A 15,412-nucleotide genomic window follows, 5' to 3' on the forward strand; every position below is an offset into this window, starting at 1 on the left:
CTTGGGGACAGTAGTTGTATCCGACTCTTCTGTGCTGGCATCAGGGGGTGAATGAATGAACGTGAACGAACAGCCAATTGCAGGAGAGCAGCTCCCTGATGTCCAGATGCAGCGTTACCGTCTCTGCACCACACAGCCTCTTCCTCCAGGAAGCTCTGTCCTCCACCTCGGTCTTGCTGGCTGGACCCACTGCTGCGGAGCATTCGTAATCACCTGTTTCCCAGCTAATTTCTACCCATCCGTGGTCTCAGCCGACACAGAGTCCTCCAGGAAGCCCTCCCTGATTACCCGGGAATACGATCCCTTCACTGTCCCAGCCCCCAGGGTACCCGCTGGACAGGCCCAATTCTGTGGGTCTCCTAGGCCCTGCCCAGAGCAGGCTGGGAGGCTGGGGGCTGTGCACTGCTGGGCCCCTTGAACAGGAAGCAAAGGTGGGGGTGCTGTGGGGGAGAAGCTTCCTCAGCTTTGAAGCGGCAGCTCCTCCCTCCTGGCCCCCCTCGGGCCTTGGCCTTCCCAGGGAGGGGAGGTGCAGAGCTAAGAGGGCCGGGGGTTGGGCTGGGGGAGGGGTAAGGCAGAGGGGTGCCTGGGAAGCTGGACTGTGAGGGGCGGTGCAGGGGCTACACGCCTGGAGCAGTCGGCACTGTGTACCTGGAGACTGACCGACCCTGCTGGGGGTCACCAGCTGGGGCCCAGAAACAGACTGGGAAGTCTGAGGGCCCGCCATCGCTTTCACTCCTCGGTTGTGAAAACAGGCTCAGAGCTGCTGGGTACCCAGGCTAGAGGCTGCCCTCAGGCTTGGCAGCTCCTTGCTCCCCAGGCCTCTCAGACGCCACAGCCATTGGACACCTGGCCGGCGGGTGGGGTGGCCTGAGCGCTGTTCTGCTCACCCCTTGCCCAGGTGATGGCCAGGGGAGCTTCAAACCTGCTTTGCAGGTGGGCAGTGAAGGCCACAGAAGAGAAACGAGACCCCTGGCCTTGCCCGCTGCCCCCCATAAAGCACACACTGAGGCCAGGCTGGTGGGGAACAGGCCAGGGCCTTTATTGGCCGGTAGCACCTATTTCCTGTGACGTCACAGGCTGTGGGAGCAGGTGGCTCCTCCCTTTCCATGTCCCTGCCCCCACCCCCCAACCTGGGACATAGGAGTAGCTTGGGCTCCGGGGCAGAACTGAGTCGAGGAGTCCACAGCATCCTGTCAGCTCAGGCAGCTTGACCTCAGGGTTGGGAACCCAGCACCAAAAACCAGAGAACCAGAGAAGAGGTTTGGGGTTTGATGGGGAGGAAGGGAGGCGACTGCCCTCCAAGTCCCTGCATGTGCTGAGGGCCAGGCAGAGCTTCAGCTCCCGCAGTGCCTGCAGGCCCGATGCCTGGGCAGCTGATGGGAAGACAAACCACGAACCTGAACCTGCCACCCGCTCCCTGCAGGCCTGCATCACCCCATTTCACAGAGGGAAACAGGCTCGGGGCCCCAAGCAAGGCCCCACCTCCCTCCTGGGCCACCTCTCCTCAGACCCTGTCCCTGCTGAGCCTCATACGGGGCAGCCATGCCTAGGGTGCCAGGACCTAGACCTGCTTACCCCAAAGGCCTAGGTGGCAGAGGGACCCTGAGGACGTTAATAAATATGGATGGGCGGTCCCCAGAGGCAGCTGGCCTGGTCCACCCGAGGGGCCACCACCGCCCTCAGCCTCTCTTGTTGCGGCTCCTGGGGGCCACGATCCGGTAGTTGGCGGTGTGTCCTCCCCTCTTGCCCCGAAGGAGGTTGGGGGTGCCCACGCCGGCAGGGCCTGCCCCTGACCCCTCTGGTTCTGCCGGAGGGAAGGAGAGAGGCAGGGTTAGTGAGGTCTATGTAGGGCACCCACCTCCCCTTGGCCCTCAGGGGGTGGGAGACTGGGCACCCAGCCAGGTGTACTCTGCCCTGGCATCCAGGAGGCAGAGCTGTAGGAAAAGGGGGTCTGCAAACTGGTTAGTGTCCCCCACCTCAAGGAGTTATCAGCCGCCAACCCAATGAGGGCATGCGGGCCTCTGGTTTTCTGTCAAGTGGGGATAAATGGACCCACCATGTTCCTGAAAGGCTTAGTCTGTAGTGAGTGCTCCATAAAAATGGTATTGTTTTTTCTTTTCTACATTTTGGGGTGAAGGTATGCTCTGAGTCATCCCCATTTCACAGCTGGGTAAACTAAGGCCGAAGGACAGACTCACTTTTCCTCTCTCTGATTAGGCCGCTTATGGCGGGGAAGGGTTTAGGAAGGCCAGGCTCTGCCACTGACCTACTCTGTGGCTCTGGGCAAACTGGGCCTCTGTCGGGGCCTCATTGGTCTCATCTCTAAAACCAGCGGGACTGTTCCAGTTGTACTCCGAGCCCGGCCAGCTCCTATAATTATTGAAGTCAGTTCCAATCAGGCTATGGTGAGATAGGCCCCCGCCTGGAGTAATTGGCATTCTTGCCACCTAAAAACCTACTCATCCTTCAAAACCCAGAGCATGACCCACCTCCTCTAGGAAGCCTTCTGTGACTATCATTCAGTCCCTCTCAAAGCTAACCGAGCAGGCCAGGCCGGTCGGGAGGACGGGCTGTTTTTCTAGGGGGAGAGCGGCGCTCAGAGAAAAGCCCAGGATGGAGGACTTGACTACGCCTCCCAAACCCGGTTCACAGGAGAGACACGGCCTGTGGCAGCACCAGCGTCCCCCGGAGGGCACTGCCTCATCATAACCGTTAAGCCCCTGGTGCTGTGCCCAGCCTCCCATGCACCTCTGGGCTGAGATCTGGGGACTCAGGCAAATAAACATGTCACAGTCAAGGGACAGTTCACGCCCTAAATCGGGGAGGACAGGAGGGAAGCAGGGCTCCAACGTCAGCCAAGGCCAAGTCCTGGTCCCACCACGTCCCGGTTATGTGGCCTTGGGCAGTCACAGACCTTGGAGCCTCCTCTGTAACTCGGGGGTCGCACTCCTGTTGTCACACCCTTAACGGCCTGAGTGCAAAGTGGCTTTCACAGTACGAGCTGGATAGCTGGATTACTTGGTCGTTGGGGCTGTGACCATGAATTAAATGATTAAGTTCAGGGCCTTGGCTTCCTCTGGAACCCCCCCGGCCCCCCCCGCCCCCAAGTGCCTGGTGGAGCAGGGGTGTCTGAACCTTTGCCGATGGAGCCCAAAGAGCCAGGGCGTTAGAGGACCGACCTTGGGTGGACCCCTGACCTTGCCACTGCTGCCCCTACGGCCCGAGGGAGACACGCGAGCCCTCGGAACCTCTGTCTTCATCTGTGAAATGGGCCTGGTGTCTACCGCCCACCTAGCAGGCTTGGTGTGAGGACTGGAGAGGATTGTAAATCCTCCAGCCCAGCGGTTACTATTGTTATTCTTGATTGTATCCTAAACGTGAGTCCCAGCTGGGTCTTTAGTTAGCACCGCTGTGCATGATGGGCCAACGGGGATGGTTTCATCTCCTCTTCCTCCTCTGCTCCCCTCCTCCCACACCACCCCTCCCAGGCCCACAACCAGGGCGGGCTCATGGGATCTCTGCTCTAGGCTCGTGGCCACAGAGAGTGGCCGTGGGCCTTCCTAAGTGACCAGCAGTTCCTCCCTGAGCTGCTGGAGACAGAGCTGGCTGAGGGAGGGCGGGGGATAGATCCCAGGCCACAATGAGTCCCTTGTGGCTCCTGCCCGAGGAGGTGGGGGGACCTGAGAAGGTGCTGAGGGCCTGGGATTCGGTCGTAGGTCCCTCCTCTGGGAGAGGAAGGAGGTCTGGGAGGTGGTCAGCTATGTTTCTAGGAGTCAGAAGAGCCATGTGGTCTGGTAAGAGGAGCTCTGGAAGCAGACCACACACACACCTTCCAACCTCTGGGCCTTCACCGTGACAAACCAGGACCCGGGGGGCGGGGGGCGGGGGGGTGGGGCTGCCCTTCCCACCTTCTCCTGCTGGCGCACTTGCTGGCACCTTCCCTGCCCTAACACCAGCCCCATCTTCCAGGAAGTGCCCCACCCGCACTGAGAAGTGACTGTTCTCACCCACGTCCTTGGTGCCCCTGGACCCCAGGGCCCTCGTCTCTATAGATACGAAGGGTCCCCTGCCCCTCAGTGGGAGCTCCCCAAGGCAGGTGTCCTCGGGGCCTGCTAAGTGCTGGCCCAGACCTGGCCTCCAGTAGGTGCACCCTACAGTTCTGTCGAATGAATGAGGCTCAGCCCTAGCCTTGGCCCACTTTGGCTTTGGGGGCGGGGGGGGACTCCCCCACTTGTAACGTAGATGGGAGGTAGGGCATGACGCCCAGACCCTGTGTGCACAGATGAGCCAGGACTGGGTGGTGAGATGGGGCCGCTTAGCAAGCAGGTGAGGGACGGTTTAGCCCGGAGGGGAGCTAATCCTCGTCTCTCCAGGGCCAGCCACAGACTGCACTGCAATGGGGGAGACTCCTTAGCGGACAAACCAGGCCCAGGAGAGGTAACACCCACCTGGTGTCTAACCTTTTGTGCTTCCCCAACGGCCTTCAAGGACCTTCTCAAACTGGGCCCTGCCACAGCATTCAACCCTCAGCAATCTCAGGGAACGTCCCTTCAGGCCCTCTGGCTTCTTGGCTGTTGCCCATGTTATTCCTCTGCCTCCTCACTTTCCCCTGAGCTTTGCCCTTCAGGGTTCCACTGAGCCAGTACCTCCTCCAGGGAGCCCTCCCTGAGACACCTTCCTCCTCCCCCACCCCCTACCCACAGCCTGGTCAGGGGCACTTCTGTGCTTTCACAGCTGCCTGTACTCACGCCCCCGTGTATTCCTCACCTTGGGTTTAACGGCCAGTTCCAGGGCTCCCGCTGCACCCCCACAGCCTAAGCTCCATGAGAACAGGACTACGTCTGTCTTATCTGTTGGAGCCTGTGCCAAGCTAGAAGCCGGGCACAGAGGAGGTGCTCGCTCCCTCAAGAACTAGTGACCCTAGCCTTCTCCGTGCCAGGCCCTGTCTGCCTGCTGGATGGAAGGACTCGAGAATGAGTGTCCATGGGCCTGGGTCCAGCACTGGGAGTCGCCTTCTGTGACCCCGGCCCTTCCCAGGCCCTTCCTAGAAGGGGCTGCCCCTGCCGGCCCACCCTGCCGTTACCTGGCCAGATGATGGCTTCCAGCAGGGTGACCCGTCTGGCCAGGAGCTCCAGCTGAGCCTGCTGCTGCAGGAAGCTCTGTAAGCTAGGAGCCTGATGGGAGATCGAGAAGAGCAGACGGTGCGAGTCCGGCCTCCGAGGGCGGGGCCGGGGGGCCGAGGGGGGTGTATGGGCCAGGCACCAGCCGGCTTCAAGGCAGGAGCCTGGGTGTGAGTCTCTGAGAGGGGACATGGCTAGCCTGGCTCCTCACGTGACCAGATGGATGATGGGTAGAGGATTGGTGGGTGAATTCCTGGGCTGAGATGAGGGCTTGACAGACCCCTACAGGGACCCTCAGGGGAGGTTAGGAGGACCAGAGGGAAAGGGAAGCTGTCACGGGGATATCTGAGGCCGGGAAGACCTGCCGGGAGGCCTCTGGGGGCTTTGGGTGAGGGAGGATCAGAATTGGTGGGTAGGATATTACCCAGAGGCCCCTGGGGCCTGAGTCTGGTTCTGTCACTCGCAGGCCCCTGCATTTCTGAGTCCAGCTCCATAACCTATTGTCCCTGTGGGCCTGGAGACTGGCTCTGTTACCCATGCTTTCTCTAGAGCTGAAGCCTGACTGAAGTCTGGATCCATTACCCATAATCCTCCTGCAGGCCTGGGCTCTGACTTTATTTCCCACAACTCCCTGCACTGTTGCAGCCTGGCTCTGTCACCCACAATCCCCTTCCTGCTGGTCTGGAGTTTGGCTTCATTGCGGATTTCTTCCAAACTCGCAATCTGTCACCTCTGGTGTCCCCTGCAGGCCTGGAAGCCACATTACCCACAATGCCAGGAGGCCCAAGTCTGACCACAGAGGTGAGGCCCAGGTTCCCCTGTGTCGGAGCGACCAGTCATGGAGGGGTCGGTGGGCTTGGCCTCTCCGGCCTCATGACTGGGCCCAGGCAGCTCCACCCTGGAGGGCCTGGGCAAGGCTGGTGGGCAGGGGCTGGGCTGTCTGTCCGTCTGTCTCTACTCACCATAGAGCCCAATCATTGTTTCCAAGATTAAAACCCTCTCAGCTAAAATCTTCAAAGCCTCGCGTAGTTGGTGCAACCCCTCCCCCTGCGGAGGAAAGAGACAGATGCAGCCGTGAAGGGGGCAGGGGAAGGGGCCCTGCAAAGCCTGCTGGTGGCCCATGCCCCGCCCTGGTCATGCACCTGCAGCCGGCACCCCTGCCACAGCCCAGGGCCCACGGACAGCCGGGACAAGGCCAGGAAAGGACGGGAGGGGGCAGAGCAGGCAGAAGCAGCCCTCCCGGTGAGTCCTGGTGGATCCCAGCTGGCTGCTGTCTCCCCACACCCTTGCAGGTCCTGATGCACTGGGGGCGAGGGGATGCCAGTCCACAGGGGCTGCGCTGCTGACCAGAGCCTGCCATGGAACCTGCCACAGAATGTGCCCTGGAGGTGGCCACAGAGCCCCGCTGCGCCATCTCTAATATTCTTTATACCGACACACTTTCTGTCTATATCCATCAGTGGGATCAGGCTACTTACCAATATTCTTTCCATTCAAATGAATATGTACAAGTACAATTAGCACATGTTCAAGTGGCACTGCTATTGGAAAGCTGTTTAAAATGCTGGCAAAGCCCTAACCGGTTTGGCTCAGTGGATAGAGCATCGGCCTGCGGACTGAAAGGTCCCAGGTTCGATTCCGGTCAAGGGCATGTACCTTGGTTGCGGGCACATCCCCAAAGGGAGGTGTGCAGGAGGCAGCTGATCGATGTTTCTCTCTCATCGATGTTTCTAACTCTCTATCCCTCTCCCTTCCTCTCTGTAAAAAATCAATAAAATATATATTTTTTAAAATGCTGGCAAAGCTGAGGTTCTGGCCCTGGCGCCCTCTCCCCAGTCCCTTCCCATTTTGGGCTCATCCCTCCCAGGCTCCGACTGCTACACGCCTGTATTCTGCAGGCCCAAGAGCCCAGCCCTCAGCCCCACCCTCTCTTCTAAACAGCTCCTCTAGCGCCCAGGCCCAGGGATGTGGCAGCACCAGGCCCCAAAAGCTATCCTCCTCCCAGGCCTCCCTGATCTGGGGGCTCCCTACTGCCAAGCAATGCCAGCTGCTGCCCAGGGCTCGGGGCAGAGACCACCAGCTGGCACTCACTGTCACTTGCTACCAATCTGTCTGTCCTTTCCTTCCACAGCATAGGGCCCAAACTCACCCTCCCTCCCTCCTTTCCTAGTCCAGACTTAGCTATCTGCGATGTAGATATCTCAATTCCAACAGAGCCCCAGATGGCAAATATTTTTATTGATTTCAGAGAGGAAGGGAGAGGGAGAGAGCGATAGAAACATCAGTGATGAGAGAATCATTGATCAGCTGCCTCCTGTACGCCCCTGGGGATTGAGCCCGTGACCCAGGCCTGTACCCTTGACCGGAATCGAACTAAGGACCCTTCAGTCCGCAGGCTGACGCTCTATCCACTGAGCCAAACCGGCGAGGGCTAGCTCACTGTGGTCTAGCCCACTGTGACTGTTAGGATCCAGGTGTCCTGTCCACATCACATGGATTGAGCTTCCCTCGGGCCACTGGATGGCTATTGCAGCCTGGGGGGTCACAGGGTCACCACAGGCTGTACACCAAAGTAATCTCTCTTCAAGTATTACGGGAGGAGGATCTAAAAGTGGATGACCTTCAAAAATTATGTTAAACTATATCCCGCATGGACAGGGGGACAAGCGGACATCATGAGCCTCCTGCTGAGACGCAGTCAGAGGGCACCACATCCTTCCTTAGTGCTCCTGCCAGGAGCATCTAACCTGCCTCTCATCACCAGGAACCAACCAGGCAAATCCACATAGTGGAACATTCACCAAAAGGCAGAGTCAAGAGAAGAAAAAGGGGCAGAGGGCCCGTCCTAGACTAAAAGAGATTACAGATGCCTGGCCAGTGTGGCTCAGTGGTTGAGCATTGACCTCTGAACCAGGAGGTCATGGTTCGATTCCCAGTCAGGGCATATACCTGGGTTGCCGGCTCAATCCCCAGTGTGGGGCGTGCACGAGGCAGCCGATCCATGATTCTTTCTCATAATTGTTGTTTCTCTCTCTCTCTCCCTCTCCCTTCCTCTCTGAAATCAATAAAAATGTATTTTTTTTTAAAGAGACTATAGGTTGCTAAAAAAAAAAAAAAAAAAAAGACTAGAGGTACAACCAAATGTGATGTATGAATCTTGATTAGAAGTTAAAAAAAAACAGCTATAAAAGGCATTTTGGGTACCACTGATAAAGGTTGTATATGTTATATATTAAGTGGCATCATTGCGCTGGATTCCTGTCAGCTTTCTTAGGTGTGACAGCGGTATTGTGGCTCTTTGGGAGAATGTCCATAGTCTTTTGAGATGCACAATGATGTGTTAAGGGAGATGTGGATAAAGCATGAAACTTGCTTTCAATGGATTAGAAAAAAGGTCTGTAAATATATAAAGAGAGAAAGATAGAGCAAATGTGGCAAAATACGAAGGGGAGAATAATATTCATTGTAACCAACATTTCAGCGCATTTGAAAGTTTTTAAAATAAAAATTTTGGAAAATGTAAAAAAAAAAAAAAAAGATTCTGCTATTTGGATCCCTCCCTAGATGGGGGGCCTGCTGTTTGCACTGACGACACCCCAGTCCCCCCGCCCCCCGGCCGCCCCAGCCTGGCCTGAGCGCCAGGGCCTGTTGAACGCCCCCACTTGGCCATAATAGACGTCTCCCACTTTCCATGGACAAAACCCAGCGGGCCCCTTCTCCTGGCTCTCCTTGACTATTGTGCGTCTCCCTTAACTTCTCGCTCCCCCTCGCAGCCAAACTAGCACCCAAACGTCGCTTAGCTCCAGTGACATCTGTCCACCCTCACTGTCCCCATTCCCAGTTCCAGCCCCCAGTCTCTTGCCATGATGACCACGACATCTTTCTACCTACAGCCTTCCACCTCATCTTTCTGCTTTTCCCATTCATTCTCCACAGGGTCACAGAGGCACCTTTGACCACATCAGTTTCTGCTCATACTATTTCAATGACCCCCCACTGCTCACAGAACAAAGTTCAAATTCCTCAATATGGTCTCCTAAGTCTTGACCTCTGTCCTCCATACTCTGCTACTCCAAGTGCAAACACACAGCGCCCTGCTCCTCTGTCTCAACACCCTTTGCCTGGTTAATGTATCTTTCAGGCCCCCGCACGTTCTCCACCAGGAAGATGCTAAGTCCACGCCCCCCCCTCCCCCCATCACAACTGAGCTCCCTTGTCCGGTTGCTGCTGGTTACTAGTCTGTCTCCCCTCCTCCCCCCCGCCTCCCGGTGACCACCGTGAGGGTGGGGCCAGTGTCCAAATTGCATCTGTGTCCTGGGGCCTGGCGCCCACCGAGGAGGTGCTTGGGGGAATGTTAGCTGGTTCCCCCCAAGTCCTGGGAGCTGAAAAAGCCTGGGCTTGGCCGGCCCACCTCAGTCACTCCCTAGCGGTGCTTGCAGTGTGTGTATATGGCCACTGGATGTCACTGCTGAGCTACAGCGGGGCCAGGGGCTCCGAAGTGCGGTTGGTCGAGTGTGGATAGGAGTCCCCAGGGTCCTTCCCCACACGACCTCATTCCCACCTGCTCCCAACAGAACAGCTCCCCAGCCTCCAAAGCCTCATGCAGCCCCAGCCCAGCAGGCCCCTCCCAGGTAGGCAGCAAGCAGGCGCAGAGGTGCAGGAGGGGGAGGGGGAGGCAGGTGGATGGGCAGGGGCCCTGCTACCTCTTGGGGCCCCTCCCACAGGTGGTTCTGAGTTCGAGGCCTGATGTGGGATCGTTCAGGCATCTGTTCTCCGGCTGGGGTCCCCATGCAGGGACGGGGCTGCTGAGCCTAATTCAGGCTTCACCTCGCTCTCCCGCCTTTCCCTTGGGAGGGGCCCGCGAAGGGGCTGAGGAGAGGCACAGGGCTGGGCTCACACGGGTGTGCTTAAGAGGCTGTGGAGCCACCCGGGGTGGGGGTGGGGGGTGGTGTGGGAGAGGTGGGGTGGCAGTGAGGAGCTGGGAGAGGCTTGCCAGAAAGGTAGCAGGACCCCAGAAGTCGGGGAAAGACATGGGGCTGGACTCGTGCAGGGTGGGGACTCCCACGGCTGTATCCATCACTGACCCCGCAATCAGGAGCAGAGAGGGCAAGGCAGGCGCTGGGTGCTTCCCGTGTCCTCACCAGCCAGTGCCCGCCAGGAAGCAGGACTTCCCAGCCAGACTGCACCCGGGATGGGGGCGGGGGAGAGGGAGGCGCAGGACCAGCCTCCAAAAGAGCTTCCCAGTTGTCTCTCCCGTAGGGGTGCCTGCCCCTATCCTGTCCATTCTCCAAATGTCGCCGATGTCAGCGACGCTGTCCACGTCCCTGCATTTAGGGGCTTTTGGTCCTCTCCCAGTGTGTCGCTTGGGTAGGTAGATTTACAATCTCCGATGACTGTGACGGTTTCTAGGACCCCACATGTGGTTTCTAGGTGCCCTTTCTCTTTTATTCTGTCTCCTGTGTACGTGACAGTTTCTAGGTCCCCCTCCCCACTCTTTGTGGGCTTCCTTTGTGCAGGGTGCTCTCTAGATCCCCTCATCTCACTTTCTATGGTTCTCCTGTGCCTGGAACAGTCTCTAGGTGTCTCCTCCCCTTCCTCCTGGGTCTCCTATGTATGCGATGGTGTCTAGGACTTCGTGTTAATTATGGGTCTTTTGGGCACAGTGGAGTCTGTGACCTCATTTACCATCTATATTATATGCATGACAGTTTCTAGGCTGCTCTTCCCACACTCTGTGAATTTCCTCCGTGTATGATGGTGTCTAGGTGCCCTGTACCTCTTACCAAGGGCTCCTGTACCTCAGCATGTCTAGCCTCCCTGCCTATATAGGTTCCATGGCTTTCCTAAGGCCCCCATCCCATTCTTCACACTTCCCTTTCTTCTGTGGACAGGGGAGCAGAAGCCAGAGCCCTGGCTAGGGGAGGGCCATGGAGGCAGGGGATGCAGTCTGGACTGGGTCAGCCCACACTGCCAGGAGGAACAGGCAGGGCCACCCTGGCCTGGAAAGGCCGCAGAGGGAAGGCGGAGGCAGGGACGTGAAGGCAGAGACAGAGAGCGTGGGGTCTGCTGATGAGGCCGGCCCTGCCCCGTTGGGAGGGACAGGAGCAGGGAGGGGGCTAGGCCTGAGAACGGTCAAGGCTCCTCCCTGGGAGACCAGGTTGCAGTGGGGATTTGGCGGGGGGCCCCCACTCCAGAATGACCTCCTGAGTGTCCAGGGCAGGCGGGGGCAGCCGTGCAGGCCCTGAGCTTACCCAATGGCTCTTCTCACCGGGGTCTCCTTTGGGGCCAGGTTCTCCCTGCAAGGAGAAATAGAGGTAGAAGCACCCGAGCCGGTTTGGCTCAGTGGATAGAGCGTCAGCCCTTGGACTGAAGGGTCTCAGGTTCGATTCCAGTCAAAGGCAGGTACCCTGGATGCAGATTCCCCAGCCCTGGTCGGGGTGTGTGCAGGAGGCAACCAATCGATGTGTCTCTCTCACATCGATGTATCTCTCTGTCTCTCCCTCTCCCTTCCACTTGCTCTAAAAATCAATGGAAAAATATCCTCGGGTGAGGATTAACAAAAAAAAAAGAAAAGAAATAGAGATAGAAGCAATGAGAGAGGAAAGGAGAGAGGGAGGGAGGGCAGAAGGAAAGAAGGGAAAGAGAGAGACATATTGAGGGAGGCAGAGAGACTGAGAGAGGCAGAGACAGAAGGTAGCTTGTATTGGACTAACACTAGATAAAATGCAGAGAACAACTGTTTGAAGACAATGGAAAGTGATGAAGAGCAGCCAGAAACCGGAGGATATCTGGCCTTTGAAAGAAGGAAACTGCATGGGTGACATCCATATATTTATAGCTTTTCCTCTGAAGGGTATACCCCAGCCCCACTCAGTCCCGCAAACAGCTCAAGCAGAAAGCTTTCGTTTTATTGGCCTGAGGAGTCAGAGGTCAAAACTGATAGAACTGCAAGGAGACACAGGCCAGTCCGCTATTGTAGTCGGAGGCGTTAACACTCTGTCAGGAATGAACAGGTCCAGCCGGCAAAACATCAGTAAGGACCTCGCTGAATGCAACAATGCCATCACTCAACTGGAGATAATTGACATCTATAGATCCCTTCATCCCACAACAGCAGGATACACATTGTTCTCCAGCTCACATGGAGCATTCACCAAGACAGACCACATAAAAATAGACCCAACACGTTGAAAAGAACACAGACCATACCATGTTTGTGTTCAGACCACAGTGGCATTAAACTAGGAACCAATAATGAAAAGATAACTGGAAAAATCCAAAACAGACTTGGGGGTTAAACAATGCATGTCTCCATAACACATGGGTCAAAGAAGAAATTTTAAGAGACATTTTAAAATATTTTGAACTAAATGAAAATAAAAAGACAGCTTATCAAAAAATTGGGAAGGCCGTGAAAACAGTGCTGAGAGGGAAATGTATAGCATTGAACACATGTTAGAACAGCGGTTCTCAACCTGTGGGTCGCGACCCCTTTGGGGGTCGAACGACCCTTTCACAGGGGTCGCCTAAATACATCCTGCATATCAGATATTTCCATGACGATTCATAACAGTAGCAACATTACAGTTATGAAGTAGCAACGAAAATAATTTTATGGTTGGGTCACAACATGAGGAACTGTATTAAAGGGTCGCGGCATTAGGAAGGTTGAGAACCACTGTGTTAGAAGGAAGAATGACCTAAAACCAATGACCTAAGCTCCCACCTTAGGAAAGTGGGAAAAGAAAAGCAAATTAAATCCAAAGTAAGCAAAAGAAAAGGAATCGGAAAAATTAGAGGAGAAATCAATGAAACGGATGCCTGTCGGTCGGTATACTTCTGTCAACAGCCATCGAATGTACAACACTGAGAGGGAACCCTAATGTAAACTATGGACTTGGGGTGGTAAATGACATGTCAACGTGGGTTCATCAGTTGTACTAAAGGTACCACTTTGGTGCGAGATGTCAGCAGTGGGGGAGGGTGTGCATGTGTGACAGGGAGTGTATGGGACCTTTTTGTACTTTTTGCTTAATTTTGCTGCGAATCCAAAAGAATGTTCTAAAAAAAGAATTTAATTAAACAAGACAACCAGCAAGAACAAAAAGCCCAGCACCTTACAGATTCAGGAATCTCCATGAACCCAAAGTAGGATAAACACAGAGAAAACCACACCCAACCACATCACAATCAATCGGTTGAAAACGAAGGGTAAAGCGAAAATCTTAAAAGCCAAAGAATAACGAGGAAGGACAGCCAATTTCTCATGAGAAATTGTAATGGTCTCTGTAAGTCAGAAGACCACTGGACATCTTTAAAGCGCTAAGAGGCGAGAAAACTGCCCACCTATCATTTTATAGCCAGTGAAAATATCTTTCAAAAGTTAAGGGAAAGACAGCTTTGCACAAAGGCAGGGAGGATCTGTTGTCTGAAGACCCACACAACAAGAGGCTCGAGCCTCTCCTGATTGGGACTGACTGGGTGCGAGGCCACGGCAGATGCAGCAGGGCCAGGATGAGCAGGAGCGGCAGGCAGGAGCGGCAGGCGGCGTTGGACTGCCAATTTGGCCCAATCCCTGCAGGCCACGCCAAGGGACTCCGCAGTGCACGAATCCGTGCACCGGGCCTCTAGTAAAATACTGAATGTGTATACACCTAACAACAAAGCTTAGAAACCCAGGAAGCAAAAATTGACCAAACTAAAGGGAGAAACAAACAAATCTACCATTATAGTTGGAGGGATAGAGAAATACAGGGAGTTGAAGAGATAGAGACACAGTGGGAGACAGAAACAGGGACAGAGCCTGGGAGATGGAGGTGGCTGGACCGTAAGAGGCTGACGAACCTGAGACAGGGAGGAAGGAGATGGAGTACCCCCTGGACCGGACAGGGAGGATCAGGGGCTCTGGCCACAGGGGCTGGAGCCAGAGCAGGGGTCTGTGCCCGTAGGATCCTGAAGGGGGAGCTGCAGGGGGGCAGCCTCACTCACCCGCTGTCCCATGGAGCCTTGGGGGCCTGGCTCTCCACGCAGTCCCTGTGTGGGAGGGAGGAGAGGTACGGAGTCAGCTGTTGGGGTGTCTGACCCAGAGCCCCCAAGCCTCCCCAGAATCCTCCATCCGGGACCCATTCAGTACTCACTCTCTCACCCTTTTCTCCTGGGTGGCCAGAGATTCCTTGGGGTCCAGTGGGGCCTGGGGGTCCCTGAGCAACAAGACAGGGCTTCAGCCTTGAGCTGGGGCAGGGTAGAGCGGGCGGGGACTTGGGGGGCAGAGGGGTTGGGGTGAAAGCTCCAGCTTGGCCTGGGCATCTGGGCCCTTCACACATCCAATGACAGATACACAGAGGGACGTGCACACAGCCCAGTGTTCACAACTCTGGCCCTGGAACCAGACAGTCCCCACCCTGATCTGGAAGTCGCCATGTGCTGGCCACAGCCCTAGGGAAGTTATCGCCACCTCTCTTGGCCTTAGGTAATAGCAACGGTGCTTCTTGTTACATGGGTTGAATGAGAAGCTTTAGGGAAAGTAGTGTGTCTACTCGGTGCTCCATAAATGCTCGAATGAAAGAATGAAAGGATGGATGGGTGGATGATGGATGGGTGAGTGGACAGATGGGAAGACGAGTGAGAGTACTTGGAGAAATACTCACTGTGTGGCCAGGACTCCCAGGGATGCCCATGGGACCAGGAGGTCCAGGGGGACCTGGAATAAGACAGGATATCCTAGAGACCAGCCTTTGGGTGGTGAATGCACAACACAATATACAGATGACGTATTACAGAATGACACCTGAACCCTATGTAATTTTATTAACCAATGTCACCCCAATAAATGCAATAAAAAAAAAAGACAGGATATCCTCAGGACCAATGCAGAGTACAATGGCAGGAAGTCTACCATCAACTCCCTCCTGACAGCCACAGCGCTAGTCACTAGTCGCTCTGACATCCCTCAACCCCACCCTGAACCCCAGGCCTGGACTCAACTTACCAATAGGCCCTGGGGGCCCAGGGGGCCCAGCCGGTCCCTGGGGCCAGTGGCTGCTGGTCTCAGTGAAGGTGTTAGACAGAAATGGGTCCCCTGCAGGAGGAAAGATGGGGAGTGGGCAGGGCTGGGTGGGTGGGGCTTGGGCAGAGAGGGGCAGGCCTGGAGGTCCCCTTTCTCCAGGGATGCCCACAGCTCTAAGCTGGCTATGACTGCCCTGTTGACATGGGGAGAGGGGGGTGGGGAGAGTATTGCTACACAGGCCCAGAAGGCAGAAAGACTGGTCTAACCCTGCACAGTCTAGCTGTGA

General features: G+C 56.0%; 1 protein-coding gene across 1 annotated transcript in view; it reads right to left on the reverse strand.

The window, feature by feature from the left end:
- Positions 1 to 1,015: 1,015 nt before the first annotated feature.
- Positions 1,016 to 15,412, reverse strand: part of EMID1 (EMI domain containing 1) — a 30,976-nt gene continuing 16,579 nt past the window's right edge. Inside the window, exons 9-15 of the mRNA XM_023762970.1 lie at positions 15,109 to 15,198; positions 14,768 to 14,820; positions 14,258 to 14,320; positions 14,109 to 14,153; positions 11,372 to 11,416; positions 6,083 to 6,167; positions 1,016 to 1,804 (exon numbers count right to left, since the gene is read on the reverse strand). Of these exons, the coding sequence (XP_023618738.1) occupies positions 1,680 to 1,804; positions 6,083 to 6,167; positions 11,372 to 11,416; positions 14,109 to 14,153; positions 14,258 to 14,320; positions 14,768 to 14,820; positions 15,109 to 15,198 (506 nt within the window). The 3' untranslated portion in view covers positions 1,016 to 1,679. The remainder of the gene's footprint in view (positions 1,805 to 6,082; positions 6,168 to 11,371; positions 11,417 to 14,108; positions 14,154 to 14,257; positions 14,321 to 14,767; positions 14,821 to 15,108; positions 15,199 to 15,412) is intronic.

This window comes from Myotis lucifugus, unplaced genomic scaffold, assembly GCF_000147115.1.
Source record: "Myotis lucifugus unplaced genomic scaffold, Myoluc2.0 scaffold_269, whole genome shotgun sequence".
In the NCBI taxonomy this organism is placed as follows: domain Eukaryota; kingdom Metazoa; phylum Chordata; class Mammalia; order Chiroptera; family Vespertilionidae; genus Myotis; species Myotis lucifugus.